The 18,793-nt window shown below is 47.7% G+C and overlaps 2 protein-coding genes across 2 annotated transcripts in view; both read left to right on the forward strand.

Moving 5' to 3' along the window:
- Positions 1-1,408: 1,408 nt before the first annotated feature.
- On the forward strand, positions 1,409-6,719 carry kcnk1b (potassium channel, subfamily K, member 1b). The gene is made up of 3 exons (XM_066696885.1): positions 1,409-1,985; positions 4,309-4,704; positions 4,927-6,719. Exons 1-3 carry the CDS (start codon positions 1,631-1,633, stop codon positions 5,187-5,189), a joined length of 1,014 nt encoding a protein of 337 aa, XP_066552982.1. The 5' UTR covers positions 1,409-1,630; the 3' UTR covers positions 5,190-6,719.
- A 7,212-nt stretch (positions 6,720-13,931) lies between these two features.
- Positions 13,932-18,793, forward strand: part of slc35f3b (solute carrier family 35 member F3b) — a 36,212-nt gene continuing 31,350 nt past the window's right edge. Inside the window, exons 1-2 of the mRNA XM_066696977.1 lie at positions 13,932-14,202; positions 15,457-15,686. Of these exons, the coding sequence (XP_066553074.1) occupies positions 14,018-14,202; positions 15,457-15,686 (415 nt within the window). The 5' untranslated portion in view covers positions 13,932-14,017. The remainder of the gene's footprint in view (positions 14,203-15,456; positions 15,687-18,793) is intronic.

Genomic DNA, 18,793 nt, shown 5'->3' on the forward strand with positions numbered 1-18,793 from the left:
TATCTGTCTATCTATCTATCTATTCAATCTTTATGCCGCTTTATGCCCTCGAGCTAAAAATGAAAACCAGGCCACTGCCAGTAGAGGAAAGTAGAGCAGGCAATTACGGTGCTTTTAGCTGTGCTCGGCTGTGGCTGCTGGGTCATGAGGAGCTGCTACAAAATCAAGCTTCACTCGGGGGTGCACATATTTAAAAATGACACTGTGCAGCCAGTTACATACGTTAGAAAAGCCAGACAAACTGAAGCTGATGCACAGAGATGGTGGACGAGCGCTGACAGGAGTCTGAGACGTGGTGACCTTGTTTCATCGAGATTTAATCTGCTGTACGATGTTGCTGAACTAGTTGTTTAATTAGATTATTAATGATGGGTTGGGCCCCGTGGACTGTGTGGTCCCTAAATCAAGTCTTCACTTTTGTGAGAAATGAAAGGGGTAGGAGAAGTCAAACACGTGCTAATTAACAGGCGTGGCTAGCTTTGTTAATAGGGCTGATGAATGTATTGGTGTGTTCATTTATTCATTTAATTAGAGTGCTGGAGAGCTGTGCACAGAGCAGGGCAGGGTGGGCATCAGGAGGCTGGATGGAGATCCAGTCAGTCAGTCTATTAACCCTGGGCTCCCTGGGCGGAGGGGTGCGGAGCATGACATCAGAGACAAAGCATGCAAACCCTATATGAACATTGCAGAACAGTGACACTCACATTCCCAAGAGCCAGTTATTCAACTGCTGTTCATAATGCAATGCGAACACAGTACTGGCAAGCCTGAATCGTTGCTTTAGTCTTGTCAGCTAAGCTCTGGTCTTAAAAGACAGGTCTGGGTTGTTAATCTCGCTCAACTGCAGTCTCTCGCTTATCGGCCTGTCTTTCCATAGTCACTGGATAAAAGCAAAACAAAGGTCATCAACTGTAGTTTGCAGCTTTGGAGCAATGCCTTTTCGTTTTCGTCATGGCATATTAGAGGTCTGAATTTCAGAGGCGTGGGAGTTTCCTGTTGAAACCTCAGTATTACGAAAAACAACCGGGACACGTTTGTAACATGTCTCTGCTCCTTCAGCACAGCCCTGCTCTGCACAGCCCTGCGCCCACACAGGCAGCTGCTGGTGCCAGTTCACAGAGACCATGGCAGCACTGAACTGCAGCCCTGCCAGTGCTGGCCACCTGCTCTGCCACTGCGGCGACCCAGTGTCTGAGCAACCGTGTATGATCTCACACACAACAGAAAGGATACATCCATGTATTTTATCACACGTATGTGTCTATTTCTATGCCAGCCCACGTGTGTTTTCTATGCATACCCCCACCCCGCATTTCTGCACACTATAAAGGGGACTTCCTTAGAGAAATGATACTGAATCATACATAATTACAGTGCCGGCGCAGCGGCGGCGCATGCGCAGTGGGAGCTGCTGCGCCGCTCCGTCCCCCGGTCGCTAAGGAAGCCGCTGGCCGCCGCCTCCTCCTGTTACCTGGGCTGAGCAGCCGCGACGTCACGCTGAAGTCATCGCCACATCAGCGAGCCTCGGCACCGGCAGAGAGGGAGGCAGAGACACGGCCGCCGGCGCACAGGCATCGCCGAGACCCGCAGCGCCGTCACCCGTCCAGCTCAGACATCCGCCCGAGCGAAGATGCTCCAGTCCCTGAGCAGCAACTCGTGTGTGCGGCTCATCCAGAGCAACAGATCGGCCTGGTACTTCGTGCTGCTGGCGCTGGGCTACGCGCTGTACCTGGTCTTCGGGGCCGTGGTCTTCTCCTCGGTCGAGCTGCCCTACGAGGACCTGCTGCGCCAGGAGCTGCGCCAGGTCAAGCGCCAGTTCCTGCAGGACCACGAGTGCCTGTCGGAGGAGCGGCTGGAGGAGTTCCTGGCCCGGGCGCTGGAGGCCAGCAACTACGGGGTGTCGGTGCTGAACAACGCCTCGGCCAACTGGAACTGGGACTTCACCTCGGCCCTGTTCTTCGCCAGCACCGTGCTGTCCACCACCGGTGAGCAGAGCCGTCGAGCCGGCAGAGGCGGCCAGGAAACCAGCGCACACACACACTGATACAGACAGACAGACAGATATAGACACAGAGACAGAAACACACACACTGATACAGACAGACAGACAGACATATAGACACAGAGACAGAAACACTCATATCCAAACACGCACTCCGATACACACACTGATACAGACAGACAGACAGACAGATATAGACACAGAGACAGAAACACACACACTGATACAGACAGACAGACAGATATAGACAGAGACAGAAACAAACACACATCCAAACACACACTGATACAGACAGACAGACAGATATAGACACAGAGACAGAAACACACACACTGATACAGACAGACAGACAGATATAGACAGAGACAGAAACAAACACACATCCAAACACACACACTGATACAGACAGACAGACACAGCGGGACGGATACACCGATAACGAAAGTGGTGTTTGCTTAACTGCAAAAGGGAAATGCATGTGAATAATTATGTGTGTCTGTGTGTGTATGTATGCATGTGTGTGTGTGTGTGTGTGTGTATGTATATATATATATATATATATATATATATATACAAACACACACGCATAATTATTCACATGTATTTCCATATATAAGCGCATCGCTTGTTTGTTTTTCCTGGTCATTTGAAACAGAACCGCACGCTATCTGGGAATGTGTTTCGCGACTATATTGTGTCTGTGTATGTGTTTGAATGTGTGTGACATTGTTGCTCAGGTCGCTGTGGGTGAAAGCTATATGGAAACTACTGTATATTGTAGCACTAACGTTATATGGAAACAGTTTCCGTTCCCGCTGGCTCAGCCTGGTTTCGAGCACCTGCATGTGTAACCCGACACCTGGGAGCGCCAGGGCGCAAACCTGCCCGCATTGCTGTGCGACTGCGGAGGAAACCCGAGCCGGATCACAGGGCACACAAGCGCACAATGGCAGGCCAGCACACTGCCTGGGCTGGGAACTGAACGCCCTGCCTGGGCTGGGCACTGTTGACGTGCATGTGGTTTGTCATTAACCAGGTGTGCAGCCCCTCCATCCACACACTGCCTGGCCCCAGAGCACAGCAGTCACACTGAAGTGCATTATAGACAGCCACCCCCAGGTCTGCTCAGAGCTCTGCTGTGTGCCAACACAATGTGTTAACACAACTGGCAGATCCTGTTCAGCCGAATTAAAGGCATTTATCCTCCCTGTCACCATCCCTACAGAGGGACAAAACACTAGGAGGGTTCATTGTCATGTGTGGAAGCATTTCACCACAGAGGATGAACTCATGTGCCATTCAGGGCTTTCTCTACTCAAAAGATTGGCCACACGGTCACACCTTTCACAAAATAGTTCAAATACAATGGGTCACATGGAAGGGTTGTTTAAAAAACGCTGTACATATCAACTCCATTAACTGTGTGGCTTGGAAGTAGTATAACACTCATTACAAAGTAAAGCTAAAATGGGAAATGATCTGGGTGTAGCGATGGATTCGAAACCCAGAGCTGTGATTGTCTTGGGCAGAAGTGAGCTGTGCTTTCATAAGCAGCCACCCAGAGCCATCTGTATCGGGGTGGAGGAAGAGGAACTGCAGCGCTGTGTGGTTTTCTCAGAAGCATTCGCCAGCACGGTCATCTATTTACTTGGGTTTAAACGTTCAGTGACCTTGAAAGTAGATTGATAAAATCCTACATTTTTAAAATACAACACACTTAAATTTTTAGATTAAAAAAGTATCAGTTTCTCTCAGATATTGTTCATTGAAAGAACAACGATTGCTGAAGTGAACCGTGCCGGTGGAATCACTGAAAAAGATCCTGTAGGTTAAATGTCATAGTGAAGGTGCGTTCTGTGACTTTAACCTTGAGGAGGAAGTGCAGATTCAGTCCAGCGTCACCCGGCCGCCTGCGTTCTGTGTGGTCTGGGTGCTGTGAGTGCCGGGTTCAGTCCGTGCCTCTCTGCTGCCCGGGCTCTGCATGGGCTCGGACGCAAAGGGGTGACTCCCGGGGTCAGCAGACGCCCGGCTCCCACACTCCTGCCTGTCACGAGAGATCATCTCTGTTATCTGAACTGCAGAGCTGCGCTGATCAGAGCTCCTCTGGCAACAGGGTTTCAGAACGATTCATGCAGAAAATTATTCATTTAGCATGTTGTGCTAATGGAAAGTTTAATTGACTTCCCACTGGGGAGGAGCAGTGTGATGTGTGTGTGTTCTTCCTCTGACAGCCTGTGTCTGTGTCCATCTGTGTCTGCTCATGTCCATGCTGTTGCGTCGTCTTCATGTGCATGTGCTCGTTGCAGGCTACGGCCACACGGCGCCCCTGTCTGACGGAGGGAAGGCGTTCTGCATCGTGTACTCCGTGATCGGCATCCCCTTCACCCTGCTGTTCCTCACGGCCGTGGTGCAGCGCATCATGGTGTTCAGCACCAGGCGGCCCGTGCAGTACGTGCACACGCGCTGGGGCCTGTCCAAGGCCCTGGTGGGGATGGTGCACGCCATCCTGCTGGCCTTCATCACCACCTCCTGCTTCTTCCTCATCCCTGCTGCCATCTTCTCCGCCCTGGAGGAGAACTGGAACTTCCTGGAGTCCTTCTACTTCTGCTTCATCTCGCTCAGCACCATCGGCCTGGGGGACTACGTGCCAGGCGAGGGCTACAACCAAAGGTTCAGAGAGATCTACAAAGTGGGAATCACATGTGAGTGTCCTGGGCTCAAATGTGTTTCAGTGCGTGTTTAAGGGTGTGTGTGCGTGTGAGCATGTTTAAGGGTATGTGTGCACATGCTGTGGCCTACGAGCAACAAGTAATTGTGTCATTGTGCAATGCTTAGCAGTGTCTGGTTGCGACACTGTGCAGTGCTGAGTAATGTGTGTGTGTGGTCAGTGTGCGGTCTCTGAGTGTGCATTGTGTCTCTGCCAGTGTACCTGCTGCTGGGTCTGATCGCCATGCTGGTGGTGCTGGAGACCTTCTGTGAGCTGCAGCAGCTCAAGCACTTCAGGAAGATGTTCTACCTGAAGAAGGAGAAGCCGGAGGACCGCGTCACCATCCTGGAGCACGACCACCTGTCCTTCTCCTCGGTGTCGGACCAGGCGTCCTCCCTGCGCGAGGACAAGACCGGGGAGCCCTTCGTCGAGTCGCCGCCCCTGGCCTACCTCTCCCCCGATGGCTCCATCAACAGATAGGCCTGAGGGCGCCTGTGTGCACAGCGTGTGTAGGGGGGGGGCAGGGAGACGCTTCACAATCATAGCCAATACAGACCCAACACAGACCCAACACAGACCCACAACATTGCTCTTTTTGGTTGTTATTCAATTATGCTTTACATTATATAAACAGTGTATTTCAGCAGTTTTATACGCTTCACACACTTTGCGCAGTGTGTCTGTCAGGCAGGGTAGCGATTATAACTGACAGCAAAGACAAAGGGAACACATAGCAGCCAAAATCACAACTTATTGAACTCCCAAAATGTGGGAAATTAGTTTAATATGTGTGTGTGTGCGTCTATATATATATAGATATATATGTATATACGTATATATGTACATTTATAGACGCATAAATGTATACATATTATAAATGTATATTTATAATATTTAATTTACAGTATGTGTTTGTATATATATTATTGCTTTAAAGACCTTGTGTCGAAGGATAATAGTAGTGTAATTTAAACAACAATAATAGGACTGTTCATCTAACATATCAGGAAGAGCATGGTCTGTCTGTAGCTTCACACAGAGGGGCATCATGGGTGACAGGTGGGCGTCGGGGCACTAATGTCTTTAATGCACCCCCTTGCTGTGTCCACAACACAGGGCAGCTCGTCTCTGTGTTCCAGGCGCAGATATTCTGCACACGGGGTATAAAACTGCACTTAGTATTATATACGATTGCGTGAACGCGTCTGTGTGTTTATTTCCTATGTGTGTACAGATAGAGACGGGAAATGTATTTTTAAATGGTATTTTGCAAAAGGCTGTAGGGGCTGGCCCCTGATTGATCTCCATTCAGACTTTGCAGTGTACAGAGGGGCCCTACAGTGGCCCTGCATGGGGGGGTACAGACAGAGCCGTTATGAAGGGAGTGTGTTTTCGCAACCGGTCACCACAGTGGCGCAGTGCTGGTGTGAAGGGACTGCAATGTTTTCTCATCCTATGTGTCCTGAATTTTGTACATTTGTGTTGTTGCGCAGTGGTTTCCTGGTATTTGCACTAGTCCTGTGTATCTGCTGGTTCACTAGTGGCACAGTCAGTGTGGCACGTTGTCTCAACAACGGATCTCAAGCACAACTCCTCGACGTGCAGAAAAGGCTGCGTCGAGGCGGAATCACATACACTGCATGCGCTGCTGTGAGCGACAAACAGGATGCGTCTCTGCAAAGCAGCGAATTTTGTTTCTTTTTATTTGTGGTAAATTGTGAACCTCTATGGAAATAAAGGGATGCTGGCGTGCTGATGAAGTGCAGGCTGCTGTAATTGAATTGATGATGATGGTGTGAAGCAGACGACACACCTGGAAGGTTTGGTCCTGTTTCGGGGCGCTGTGTCTCTTCATAGACCTGACCTGACACCCGCCCACTGTCGTCAGGCGCTTGTACTTCATGTAGCTCACCCAAGCAGATGGGGTACAGAATATACATATATACTGAATATATATATATGAAACCCGAAGAATGGATTGTAAATGTTCATTAAAAGGTGTTTATTAAATGATTTGTCTGCTCCTGTCTGTGTGGGTGGGTGTTTTACAGGTTTCATTTCACGTATTTGAGAGGTTTAACTGTGTTAAAAGTTCACCTCTGTGTAATCCTGCCAGTTGTCTATTAGGGTGAATGCTTTGTCCCCCTTCATCTGTCTCTTCAAGCTCACTTAATCTTAAAATGTCGGTATTATCACGGGTAAACGCATGACACATGTCTGTCAGATCCTCAGCCTTGCCTCCCACCCAGCCTGCTCACTCTTCATTGCCAAGGTTGATCGAATAGCAGACAGGGACACAGATTCTTGTTTTTGTTTGCGTTTGCCAAGTTTGTGTAACAGTTACACTGTTCCTCATGAAAGAGTAAGAGTGCAAGGTCTCTGTTAACTCGGGAGCTGGTATTGTCTTCCGTTCCGGGCATTAACGCTGAAGAAGAAAGTCTGCGTCACGCGTGTGGTGCACAGCACCGCGATGGGCCTTCCTGTCCGACCGACTTCAGCAAACCTGGTTACCTGAGAGCCAGGCATCCCTATTCACTGCACGGACTGACAGCTCCTGGCAATTTGTGTTCCTCCTCCGCTGAACGCAATTATTAATAATTAATTATCAGCAAATCTAACGCAACCTGCTCCTTCTGTACCGCAGCTCTCGCCCATTGCTTATCTGGTCCCACATCTGGCACGAGTTTATAAACCACGTTAGTAAATGGAGATTAGGGTGTGGGTGTCGCTTGCCGAGTAATATCCTAAATGGCTTTGCTATGTGAGTCCCTGCACCTACAGCTGTCAGACAGGGCTGTGAGTTCCTAAGGCATTCAACTCTGGCAGCAGAAGAGGGTTTTCTAATTCAGTCGCCCAACCTAAGCCTTTTGTTGGCACAAACTCAGAGATAAACTGCTTCTGTATGAGTCTGCGGACCTGTTTCTCTGAGCTGGGCAGGACTGTGTAGGCCTTCTGTTGGGCAATTGTTAATTTTAAGTCTCAGCACTGTTCTGTTGGCACGATCTGCTGAGCTAAAATAAAATAAGACGCTTCTCGTGAGAACAAATGCAGTAATCCAGAGCAGGAGCCCGCAGGTGCAGTTTCTCAGAGAGGGAGAGGAGAGGCCCGGCAGAGAACACTCGTGCTGTGGGGCTTGTCAGCAGAAATTTCAGCTGGATCAGTGTCTCCTGTTCCCTGGATCGGCCCGGTTCTGGGTCTGTCTCTGCGTTGACCCTGCACAGCAAGAGAGGTGCTTATTTATTGCATAAACGACAAGCACATGTGCCTTTTCAGAAACACTATCTGTTTTTCTTCCAGCCTGTGTTATTAGTTATTAAATTGAAGTGCAAGGCCATTGTTTTCACCCACCTTTTGAACAGAGTGCTAGAAGGCTATAATTTGGTTTAATAAGAGATTTCTATGACTTTCGCTCTAGCGCACCCAGCGCCTCTCTGCTGTTGCGGTGCCGTCTGGGGGATGTCTATTGTGCAGCCCTCCTGCGCTCACACAAGAGCCTCGCCCACCATTCACAGGGGTTGTGAAATGCACAGGGTTTAGAGCCGTGCCTTGGTGTTTTCATGATTACAGTGCATTTCTTTCATTTAATATATATGCAAATGCAGCTCTTAACTGACGAAGGGCAGGCACTTCATGGTTTAAAAATGTGCCACAAACAGCCTGCATAATCTAGACATTATGGCCAATTATAATATAGCTCCAAAACCAGGAATTACATAGCGAAACTGGAAAACAATTAAAGGGATCAATTTTCAGAACCAGTAAAGAGAATGCCTACATTAGGGCAGTATAGAATAACTGGAAGATACTTTAAGAATGTAACATTGGCATTATACTTCATAATGATGTGATGATATGTGACACCTTTCTGAGAGCATTACAAACAATAGTGGTGAGTTTCAGGAGTGAAAACAAACACACACACTCACACCCAGACTCTGTCAGTGATTACTGAATGAAGATCTGTCTCCCAAAGACACTGAGAGGATTAATCAGGATCTTTTCTTCTTTTTATTGCAGCAGGGGGAAAAAGCAGATATTAATTGGAATGTCATCTTGACCCACTTAACAAAGCTTGAAATAGCCGGTGACGGTGGTGACAGCACAGAGTGGCTTTTGACATTGTATACCGTGAAGCTGAAGGCAATCGTTTAGGAGGGGAGAATGTCTTATAGAGGTGAGAAGTTTTCATTGCTGTTGAAATGATGGCGCTTGGTCTCTCTGATTTTCCTGATTCAGGTTTATCCTGGTCTCTCAGCTGCATCTCTCTATATCAGGAGCTGGGGAAATGCGCACAGACCCGCCAGCCTTCTCCCTCTCCCTGTGGAGGGGAGTTCTTCCAGGGATGCCACATATATCACCCATTCTTCTGGACGATAAGAGCTCCAGCCAGTGATACATGAACACCTGACAGCGAGTCTCCCCTCAGCTCTGTGACATTGCAGATATTCTTACTGCAGACAGGACTGATCGGCGCGTCTCAGTATTTAGGAAGAGTTGGGTTTCTGCAAGCGAGAGGTACCTTTCACACAAACAAACACGAACATTCAAAGTGATTTCACTTTCTCTGAACTGGGATATTAAATATTAATGATCCTGTATAAAAATATTCATATTAATATCCATATCAGAAGTACAGACAAACTAAAAATAGCAGATTGTGTTTATTTTTGCTCTCCAGGTCCAAATTATGTGAGAGTACCTGCCGGTAAGTGTTCATCTGACTGGATGATATTAAAGGCATGAGTCTGATACCAGCTGAATATTTCCATATCAATTGGCAAAAGTTTTGAAGTATAACTTTCAAATGCACTGTATATATATTAAGTTGCCTCAGGCACATCTACGTCAGTGATTTATATTTATGTTGAAATGTATACATTTGTATTGCATGCCATCGCATTTCCTATACTTTCTGCTTCCATTATTGAAGACCCAAAGATGTATTTCCAGCCATTGCAGAGCTCGGGGGTCCAGTGGCTCAGTTTAGGGGTCTTCCCTGGAGGCTCGTGTCTCCTCCACTGCCTTGCTGTGTCACCATGAGCGAACCGATTGGGCTGCTTGTTCTGCAGCTTCCAAAACAAACTCAACGCTCCTGTTTAAGTGACTTCACAGCACTAGCTGCTAATGCACAGCTCACCCCCTTAGTCTCAGGAAATTGCTGTGCATAAAAGCATCTGCTAAATGACTAATTATTTATTATATTCCAATTCTCCATCTGTCTGCCTTTTCCAATCTGGCCTGTTTTGCTTCATATGAGTAGTGACCGAGTCTGTTCTGTTTTATTGCTGCCAAGGCTGTTCTGGTCCATTGCTTAATTTGGTCTGTACCCCAAGGGTGAGCACTCACACAGACAGACACCCCTCACAGCTGGTCACGCACTGATTCGCCGGTCACTGCCTCCTGGACATGCATTGGACCTAGATAGGTCACCTACCAACAGATCCCCACACTGACTTGTGATTCTGTAGGTCCGGACCAGTTCTACGGGCTGTAGGCTTTCATTCACCAATGCAAATCAGATGCTCTCATGTTTCTGATGAGACCCATGGAGGCGTACAAATCACTCCCGGTGAAAAGCAGAAACAAGGCAAGACTCTCTTTTCCTGCTTCTTCACAATAGCCTCTCAAGTCCTCTAACGATTGAATTTGCAGCACCTTTCTGTTTGGCAGCTTTTAAAACAACACAGGACACAGTCAGCTCTTATTTCTCCACGGCCTCCCAGCAGACTGCAATTTCATCTGAGTGTCCTGAGCAACGGCTCAGTCGGCGCTGGGCCCCCGGGCTTCTGCAAATAATACACAGCAATCAGAGCGAAACTGAGGGAGATATAACAGCAATTACAAACTGCGCATACAGCTCTCTCCCTCCGTCATCCTCTCACAGCAACACGACTGCCTGCCATTGTTGTGTTGAATGTTTCACAAGACCAATTGTGAATGACTCACCAAAACTGCCCCTCCTGCCGTTCACCCGCTGCTCGGCTCCTCTACCAGCCATTGCTGGGCAGAGAGGCTGACGGGGAAGGAAAACATTTTATTGAAGAGACGCCTCGGGGTCTGACGCCACGAGGCGGAGAGGTGACACGAGGGCGACACCGATTCTGGATGCTGGTGTTTTCAAAGAATGTCAGAATGGTGCCGAGCAGTTGGTGTGAAAAGGAATAAGAGAACAGAGAGAAGACTGATCTCAGGCTCTGCTCCTTGAATTTGAGTTTAAAATGTTTGATGGCTGACAAACTGTAGCCTCCACGGGTCTCTATCACTCCAAACATATGTACCAGCATTTCAAATACAGTACTGTTTTGTAGGAAAAACACACATGCACACATACCGGCAGTAAATTCACCAGTAGTCAGTGCCAGAGGTCTCTTCCACAGAAATTAGAGCAGTTAGTAAAATAACCATCTTTCTCATTTGGTTTCTACATCATCAATATAATAATTCCATCCAGGTGTCTCCTAACAGGACCCACAGGATAAAGCAGGAACAACATGGATCTGGTTAGATCTGATTTTGATATATCTGACTTCATTAGAAATCTGTCTTTATTTTGAGAACTTTCTTTGCCCGTTTGACAAAATTTGCTTGCCCCTCTTAGCAGTAAAGAAAAATACACGAATACACATGCCTCAGAGTCTCGTATCTTCACTGTAGAAATCTGGGCAGATATGGAGATTGAAAGCCTGTGCAGGAGAGCGCTCCAGAAAGGCCCCCTAGAGGTGCGTGTCAGCGCTCACCTGCTGCGCAGTGGATCCCCCGTCAGCCCGGCGCTGTGTCTCTGACCATGCTGCCCCCCGGGGGGCCGGCGCTGTGACTGGAGTCACAGGGGATTCTCTTCAGCCAGACACAGAGCCCAGGAACGAGCTGAATTATTAAAACTGCCCATGTAACACTGCACTGCAAACACCTCAGTATGAGTTAGTGAGATGTTAGGAGGTGACACTTAAAGGGGCCCCTGATCTGACATGTGCGGTTCCACCTCGGATCCCAGGCGTGGGGCTCTCCGCAGGATATGGCCTGGTAATAGCAGCCAGCAGGGGAGCCATAGCACAGGGGAAGGTGGCACTGTGCTGTGCTGTACTGAGGGGACTGAACCATTACACCCTGGAACAGAGGAGACTGTGGGGACTTGATCCAAGTCTTCAAAATCATGAAAGGCATCGACCACATCAAACCAGAGGAGCTTTTCCAGATCAGCAGGGACACGCGCACCCGGGGACACAAATGGAAATTGGGCTTCAAGGCATTCAAGACAGAAAACAGGAGACACTTCTTCACACAGAGAGGCGTCACAATCTGAACAAACTCCCCAGCGATGTGGCTGAAGAGACAATTTGGGAACATTTAAAAACAGACTGGATAGGATCCTTGATCACTGAGTTATTAATGGACACCAAACGAGCACGATGGGGCGAATGGGCTCCTCTCGATTGGACACTTTCTTATATTTTGATGTTTGTCATGTGTTGTGCTATATTGTGCTGTGCTGTGCTGGTGTGGCCCAAGACTCAGACTCACACAGTCCTTGCTCGTTGCGTTTCAGAAAATAAGCGTGTGCTGTGAATACAAGATGATTGAAAAACAACAACAATACGCCACAATATAGAAAGTGTCGATGTCCTGCGATTGTTCCTCCTCTCGGTCTCAGATGAGCACACAATGATTTTCCACACAAGCAGCGTCACAGAGTTGTCCATCCCCAGAGTTCTCACTGTTCCACACAGCGACCTGCAGAACATCAACACACTGTTCTCGCTCCAGAACATTAGACGATTACATTTCATTCAGCAAATCACTTGAACTCTCACGTGTTGCATTTCTATAAGAATATAATCATAATTATATATAAATGCTCCAAATGTCAAATGAAAAGCTAAAATATGTATCAGTCTATGCATCCGTTTTTTTTTTCATGTGATGAAAGTCTATTGATGCACTTGTCAATAATGTCAATAAATGCTGTCCCCAGATATTATCTTCCCTTCACAATGAACTAATTCCTGGATCAGATCGATACTCCAGCACACCCACCCATCGCTGATTTATATCCCAGAGCTCCGTGGCAGGTGGTTGTGTGATAGCAGATCCTTCTTCCCACCCACTGGACGATGACTCTGTGTGCCCAGGGCACTGTGTTATTTTATCCCGGGGCTGTTTGTAGCTTGGGAGCCTACAGATAACCATTAAATATACATTTTAACACACGCTTGTTTGCTCAAAACACACTGTTATTCGTGCATTGTGCGGAGTTGTGTCAGCCCTGTGCCTGCGTGTGTTATTGTCGGTGTTTTTAATCATTGCTCCCAGCCCGCCTGCCCAGACGCTGCAGCTGCTGCCTGATTTTCAGTTCCTAATTGCGGGTGTTAACGACGTCCTCCGCGGGTAACCTGCCCTGAGGCGAGCAGCAGTGAGTGTGATTGCATTGCATGAAGCTGCACCTGAATAAAGTTAGTCTCTGAAGAGCTGCCCCCCCTACACACACACTGTAATCATCATTAATAAGGACTGCTAGGGCTAAAGGTTTTCTTAGATCCAGTTACTAGGGCTCGTAATCAGGTTAGGGTTGTGTTTCTATGGTTTGCTGCTTTGGGATGAGTAACAGATTCGTTGATGCATTTAGAATATATATTTTAAACGGTTGGGTCTATTATTGTTATGTTTTATTGAGGATTATTCTGGGTTTCATGCTTCCAATTTAGTTAGGCTTCTAATAAGATTATAGGTTTGTATTCTACTGGGTTTGCTTTGGGATGAGTTACAGACCGGTAGTTGCATCAGTAAACGATTTTGGGAATATCTATGGTTATGATGTTTTAATTGAGGTGTTTCTAATCTGTGAGGTTTTCATTAGCCAGTGTCCTCAGCTCAAATAAGAACGTGATTACAGTAAATGAAATAAATAGCAAAAATGCTGCATTTTGCTGCAAAGTGCTGGTCTATAAATAGATATTTACCAAGGCCAGAAATCTCGAATAAGGACGGTGTGCAATTTCAATACAGCGTTTCAATTATCTATAGAATACGCCGTTATTAAGCTTCTGAGCGGTTTGCATGACCAGGTCAGTATATCACACATATTATGATTATTATAATTATATTTCTTACCAGTCTTATTTCTTGCAATAGTGTATGGCACATTGGACAGCTGCCTAAACAAACGGGTTTTGTTTCCAGTTTTAAATGAATAGCGAATAATATTAAATCGCTCCCCCCAGCGGCTGTGGTACCTGCTGTGTCCGGCAGGCGGCGCAGTTGTCAGCCCGGAGAGGTGTGCGCATTGGCCCGTCTGTGCCGAGGTGTGTCGATGGATGAGTGCGTGGGAGACGCACCGTGGTCCTGCTGACTCCTGCAGCCGTCTTGCGGGAGCAGAAGAGCGGTGGGTCGGTCGTGCGGTATCATGTATGGAGCTGCTCACGGGGGATGTGTGGGACTGTGTCGGGACCCCCCGCCGGGACTGCCGGCGCTACCTGGCGCCTTCAACCCTGAAGCCCGAGTAAGAGCGCAGCGCAACTCTTAGACAGGCATTGTACTCTGATACACTGCATTTAGTATTATTATTACTACTACTACTAATACTACTAAAACTGCAATAATAACCTAATCATAATAATGATGATGATAAGTTGAAAACGGGTTTTTAAAAAGAAAAGCTTCGTATTTGATGTGTTTAATATTAAAAGTATAAACGGAGTCCATTGTGGAGATAGAGCCACAGCTCTGACCCGCACCGGTGCTCCGTCTCCCGGGCTGGGGCTCAGGGGCGCACCTGTGCGGCTCGGTGCGTCGTCTGTCTGGATCTTCAGTTTATTAACACAGTCTACCTGACCGAGCACTGCCATGCGCCTATACACTGGTGTACATTTGAATTAGTAAAATGTAATGTGTCTTGAACTGCACTGTATTATTGCACTTTGTATTGCTCTTGTATGTTGCAAGTCGCCCTGGACAAAGGCGCGTGCTAATAAATAAATAATAATTAATAATATATATAACACACTGTGCGCTTTCTAAATGATGTCGTTAATGAGCAACAGTATCTGCACCACTGAGACCCACGTGTGAGATGCGCTTTAAAACGCGTCCAGAAGCGCCTTGATGCGCCGTGCATGCCCAGTGCGCCCTCGACCGCAGGGAAACTGCCCAGCCAAGTCCACGCTTTGCGCCGTTAGTCGCACCCTGCCCGTCGTGTAAAGGATGGATATCCGCCGATGTCCGGGTTTGTGCCTCCCAGTGGCAGACAGAGACGGGAGCGCAGAGATGTGACAGATCAGATGCGTCTCCGGTTCTGGGGGAGAGGAGCGCTTCCAGTCCTGCGATCCGTGCGTTACGCGATATCGGCTTTTGCTGTTGGCGGTTTCCTCTCCAGGACTTCTGATTCGCCTCGGCCGCTATCGAGTCAAACTGCCTGAATCCGCTCTGCACTCTTCTTATGGGGATCGGGGAGTTTCGAGCTAAAGGGACGCGTTCAGCTTGCCTGTAAGTGTAACCCCTGTCACTCCGTTTCATTCAGGCTGTAGCACTGGAGGCTGTGCAGCTACCGTAGTGCCGAGCGCCGGCGCAGCGCCTGTGTGCGTGTATGCGTGTATCCGTGCGTGTGTGTATCGAGGGACTGTGCATTCATATAGTAACTAAGTGATGCGTGGTGCGTTTAATCGTCGCCGCTGCCCGATTTCATTTGCAGTGCACTGGGGTTTATAGCTCCGACACCACTAGTGTGTCCCCTGTCACCTGAGCCCTGTCGTTGCAGCGGGATGCGCAGGTCTCCGGACGTCAGCCCCCGAAGGCTGTCCGACATCAGCCCCCAGTTGCGCCAACTCAAGTACCTGGTGGTGGACGAGTCGATCAAAGAGGACCTGAAGTCGTCTCGGTCAGTGGAGGACATCAACAGCGCCTCCATCGGGCTGACGTCCATCGAGGAGCGCATCCTGCGGATCACCGGCTACTACGGATACCAGCCCTGGAGCGCCATCTACAACAGTAAGACCCCGATTCATTAGGTTGAATGATGATTTATTCCAAATTTAACAAATACATTAACTTTTAATATGCGTTTTATTTACAGTGTTTGAAAGGTAAAAGAGATCCTTATGTGTTTTTCTGACAGACATTCTTGCAGTTCCTCATGTTCAATCTGAGCCCTAAGGTTTTTAAATTAAAAGCCACAACAATGATATACAAACACCAGGTTTATTAACTGGCAGTGAAAGACACACTGCCACTGCTGATGCAGGGCTTTCAAGGCTACAGAGCACAACTGGATCAACACAATGTGAGCAATCAGCACACACACACTGCACAACAGCGATGATAATTGTTCACAGAGACAAAAAGTTGGAAGAAGTGAAAGCTTTTGTTTTCATGTCAAAAGCTGGACAGGCGGATGTATGGACAGAAACCAAAATGATAAAACAACATACAGTATTGCACACACACGTGTGGGAACACACTGAGATTGGTGAGCTGTGAAGGAGCCTCAGGCAGTTATTGTAACACTGGAGCTGGAGGTATCGATCTGGGCTGTGTCCGGCTCTGGCATCACAGAGGTTTAGAAACCCCCACAGCAAGAACAGAGCAGAGCTGCCCGTGTCGGAGGTAAAGAGGACTTCCTGTTAAATCACAGGGCCCAGCGGATAATAGGATCAATTCTTCTACCATATAGAGGACAAAGGTTAAGGACTTTTAAAAAAGAAAGAACACGAATCATATGGATTTGTGTAATGTAAAAATGCTTTTAGCCTATTTGCAGTAAAATGTGATTTGGGTTTACGTATTGATCAGGTGAAATAATGGAAGTGAGTGCAGTAATCTGCACAGCTGGCGTGGCTGGCATGCTGGGAATCGAGGCTCAGGCAGTGCGCTGGTGGCGTGTCCAGGGGAAGGATTGCACGGGGCCAGAAGTATTTGCTGTCATCCTGGGTGCACCTAGGGTGCAGCAAAGCGTGAAATTAAAACTTGTTATTTTCATTATTTTTGCTGAGTTGTGGGTAATCAGCTGTTATCCTTCGGATACCAGAGCGAGCCCCAGGATCAGTGAGGAGCAGCGCCCAGAGCAACCGTGCAGCTGAGGAGACGCTAGCACTGCTCAACACTGCTCGAACCCAGAGCATTAATCTCTCCACTCCCATTATTGATTTTATCAGCTGGAGGATTTGCCTTCATTGTTGCAGTATTATTTGAGTGTTTAGTTAAGATGAATGAATCCCAATTGGTGTAATCTGGGTGAGGAATGGATGTAATTTCCAGAGAACCTTTTCTTTTATTATTCACTTGGAGTTTGTTCTAAAGCCAAAAGCAGAAACATCCAGCAAAAAGAAATGGGAACCACATGTAGGATGTCTTGGCCGCATGCGTTTGATAGTCACACATGTCCTGTGCAAACACAATGTCATTTAATGTCACATTTAAATAGTGCTTAGTTAGACTTGGAAATGATTTCCACTGTACAGTTAAGTTGTAGAAGGAATACTATTATCAGTTCAAAGTTTTTGATTGAAATCAGTGATTCAATTAGTTTTAACTTTGCTGCATTTGCTTAATTTGAATGAACCGGTCAATCAATTCCTGCCACTCACCTAATTTGAGAAGTTAGGCGTTTGATAATCTTCAAAATGAAAGTGATTCAGGATGAATCCGTGATTCTGTTTTGTAAAGAGAAGAAAACCCCTCTGTTTGTCCAGTATGACACTTCAGTGTGACACGCGTGCATTATAGCATTCATTGCTGTATTGTGCACCATTGACTCGTCTTCAGGAGACTGGAATGCTGCACATTTGTAAACCTGTAATTGGAATAGCATTTTTCTCTCACAAGGACACATTGTTCATCTGCCCAGCCTCCTCAACCAAGACACTGGGGCTCAGAGTGGAATATATGGGCGGGGGAGTTGTGGTAGGTGATGTCTGTGACCTTGACCAACTTCTGTCACATCCTCGGCTTCAGACTCTCGATCACACAGTCTGCTCAACACCAGCATCATGAACCGAGCAGAGTCTCGCAGTAAATAATGCACAGGAGTGATACCTAAACTTCCTGTCCGTACTTTGTGTCTCTTCCTCTGTGCCGCGGTGAGGAGGCGCCCTGTGTCCCTGTGAGGCGCAGGCAGGCAGTACGCCAGCGTGACGCGCAGCAGTGCTGGGACTGGGGCGGCTCGGCGAGGCCAAGTACACGGCTCTGGGTTGTTTACACAGCTGCTGTAGAAATGTCATCATCCGCCCGTCTCCTGTAGGCAGCGCTGTTAATAATGCATGCTGTTTCACTTCACACCCTGCCTTCTGCTGCTCAATTATGCAGAGGGAGGGATGCTGGTCACGCAGTGTGGACCACAGATCTGCAGACTCCAGGGTGAGTGGCCCAGCACCGTCTGAACACATGTGCCTCCACACTACTGCACAGCTGAACACATCTGGCCAGCTGCAGGGAGGCACATACACTGTGAGGTGCAGAACAGCGCAGCATGCTTCTCATGTTTCTTGGTTTAAAAAAAAAATATATATATATTTTGTATTCCTTTCTTCGTTTTGATTTTCTGACTGGGCTAGATTGCTGTTGCAGATGTGTTTGTGCAGGAATGGGGTACTTCAGCAGGTCCAGAGAGTGTTCACATCGATCCGAACATTACAGCAGGCTCCAGGCACAGGGGGGTGCGCTGGGCAGGGGTCTTGAACACAGGCTGGATTGTCCGCTGGCTTTTGTTCCAGCTCTGTTCCCAGAAACTCAACTAGCCAATTAACTGGATGTAAATACTCCTGTAAGGACTGCAGAGAACATGAAAGGCAGCTACACCCTGACATCAAAAGAATCTGCAAAAGACCTTCAGAGCGTGTTCTGTATTTCAAACCGATACAATTTCCCAGTTAATTAACTAACTGTGAGACCCAGTTGGAACAAAATCCGGGAGACATGGCAACCCGTCGGCATCAGGGTTTGAGAACCTGCACTAGGTGGGAGGGGGTCTGGTACTCCAGCTCTTAGCAGATGCCCTTCACCAGGGCAGCTTACAATTGTTACACGATCACATTACAATTACAATTACTCCACACTGCTGCCTGAATATTAATCTAAAAATGTGCTTCATTGGGTGTTTT

Source organism: Amia ocellicauda, chromosome 23, assembly GCF_036373705.1.
Source record: "Amia ocellicauda isolate fAmiCal2 chromosome 23, fAmiCal2.hap1, whole genome shotgun sequence".
In the NCBI taxonomy this organism is placed as follows: Eukaryota; Metazoa; Chordata; class Actinopteri; order Amiiformes; family Amiidae; genus Amia; species Amia ocellicauda.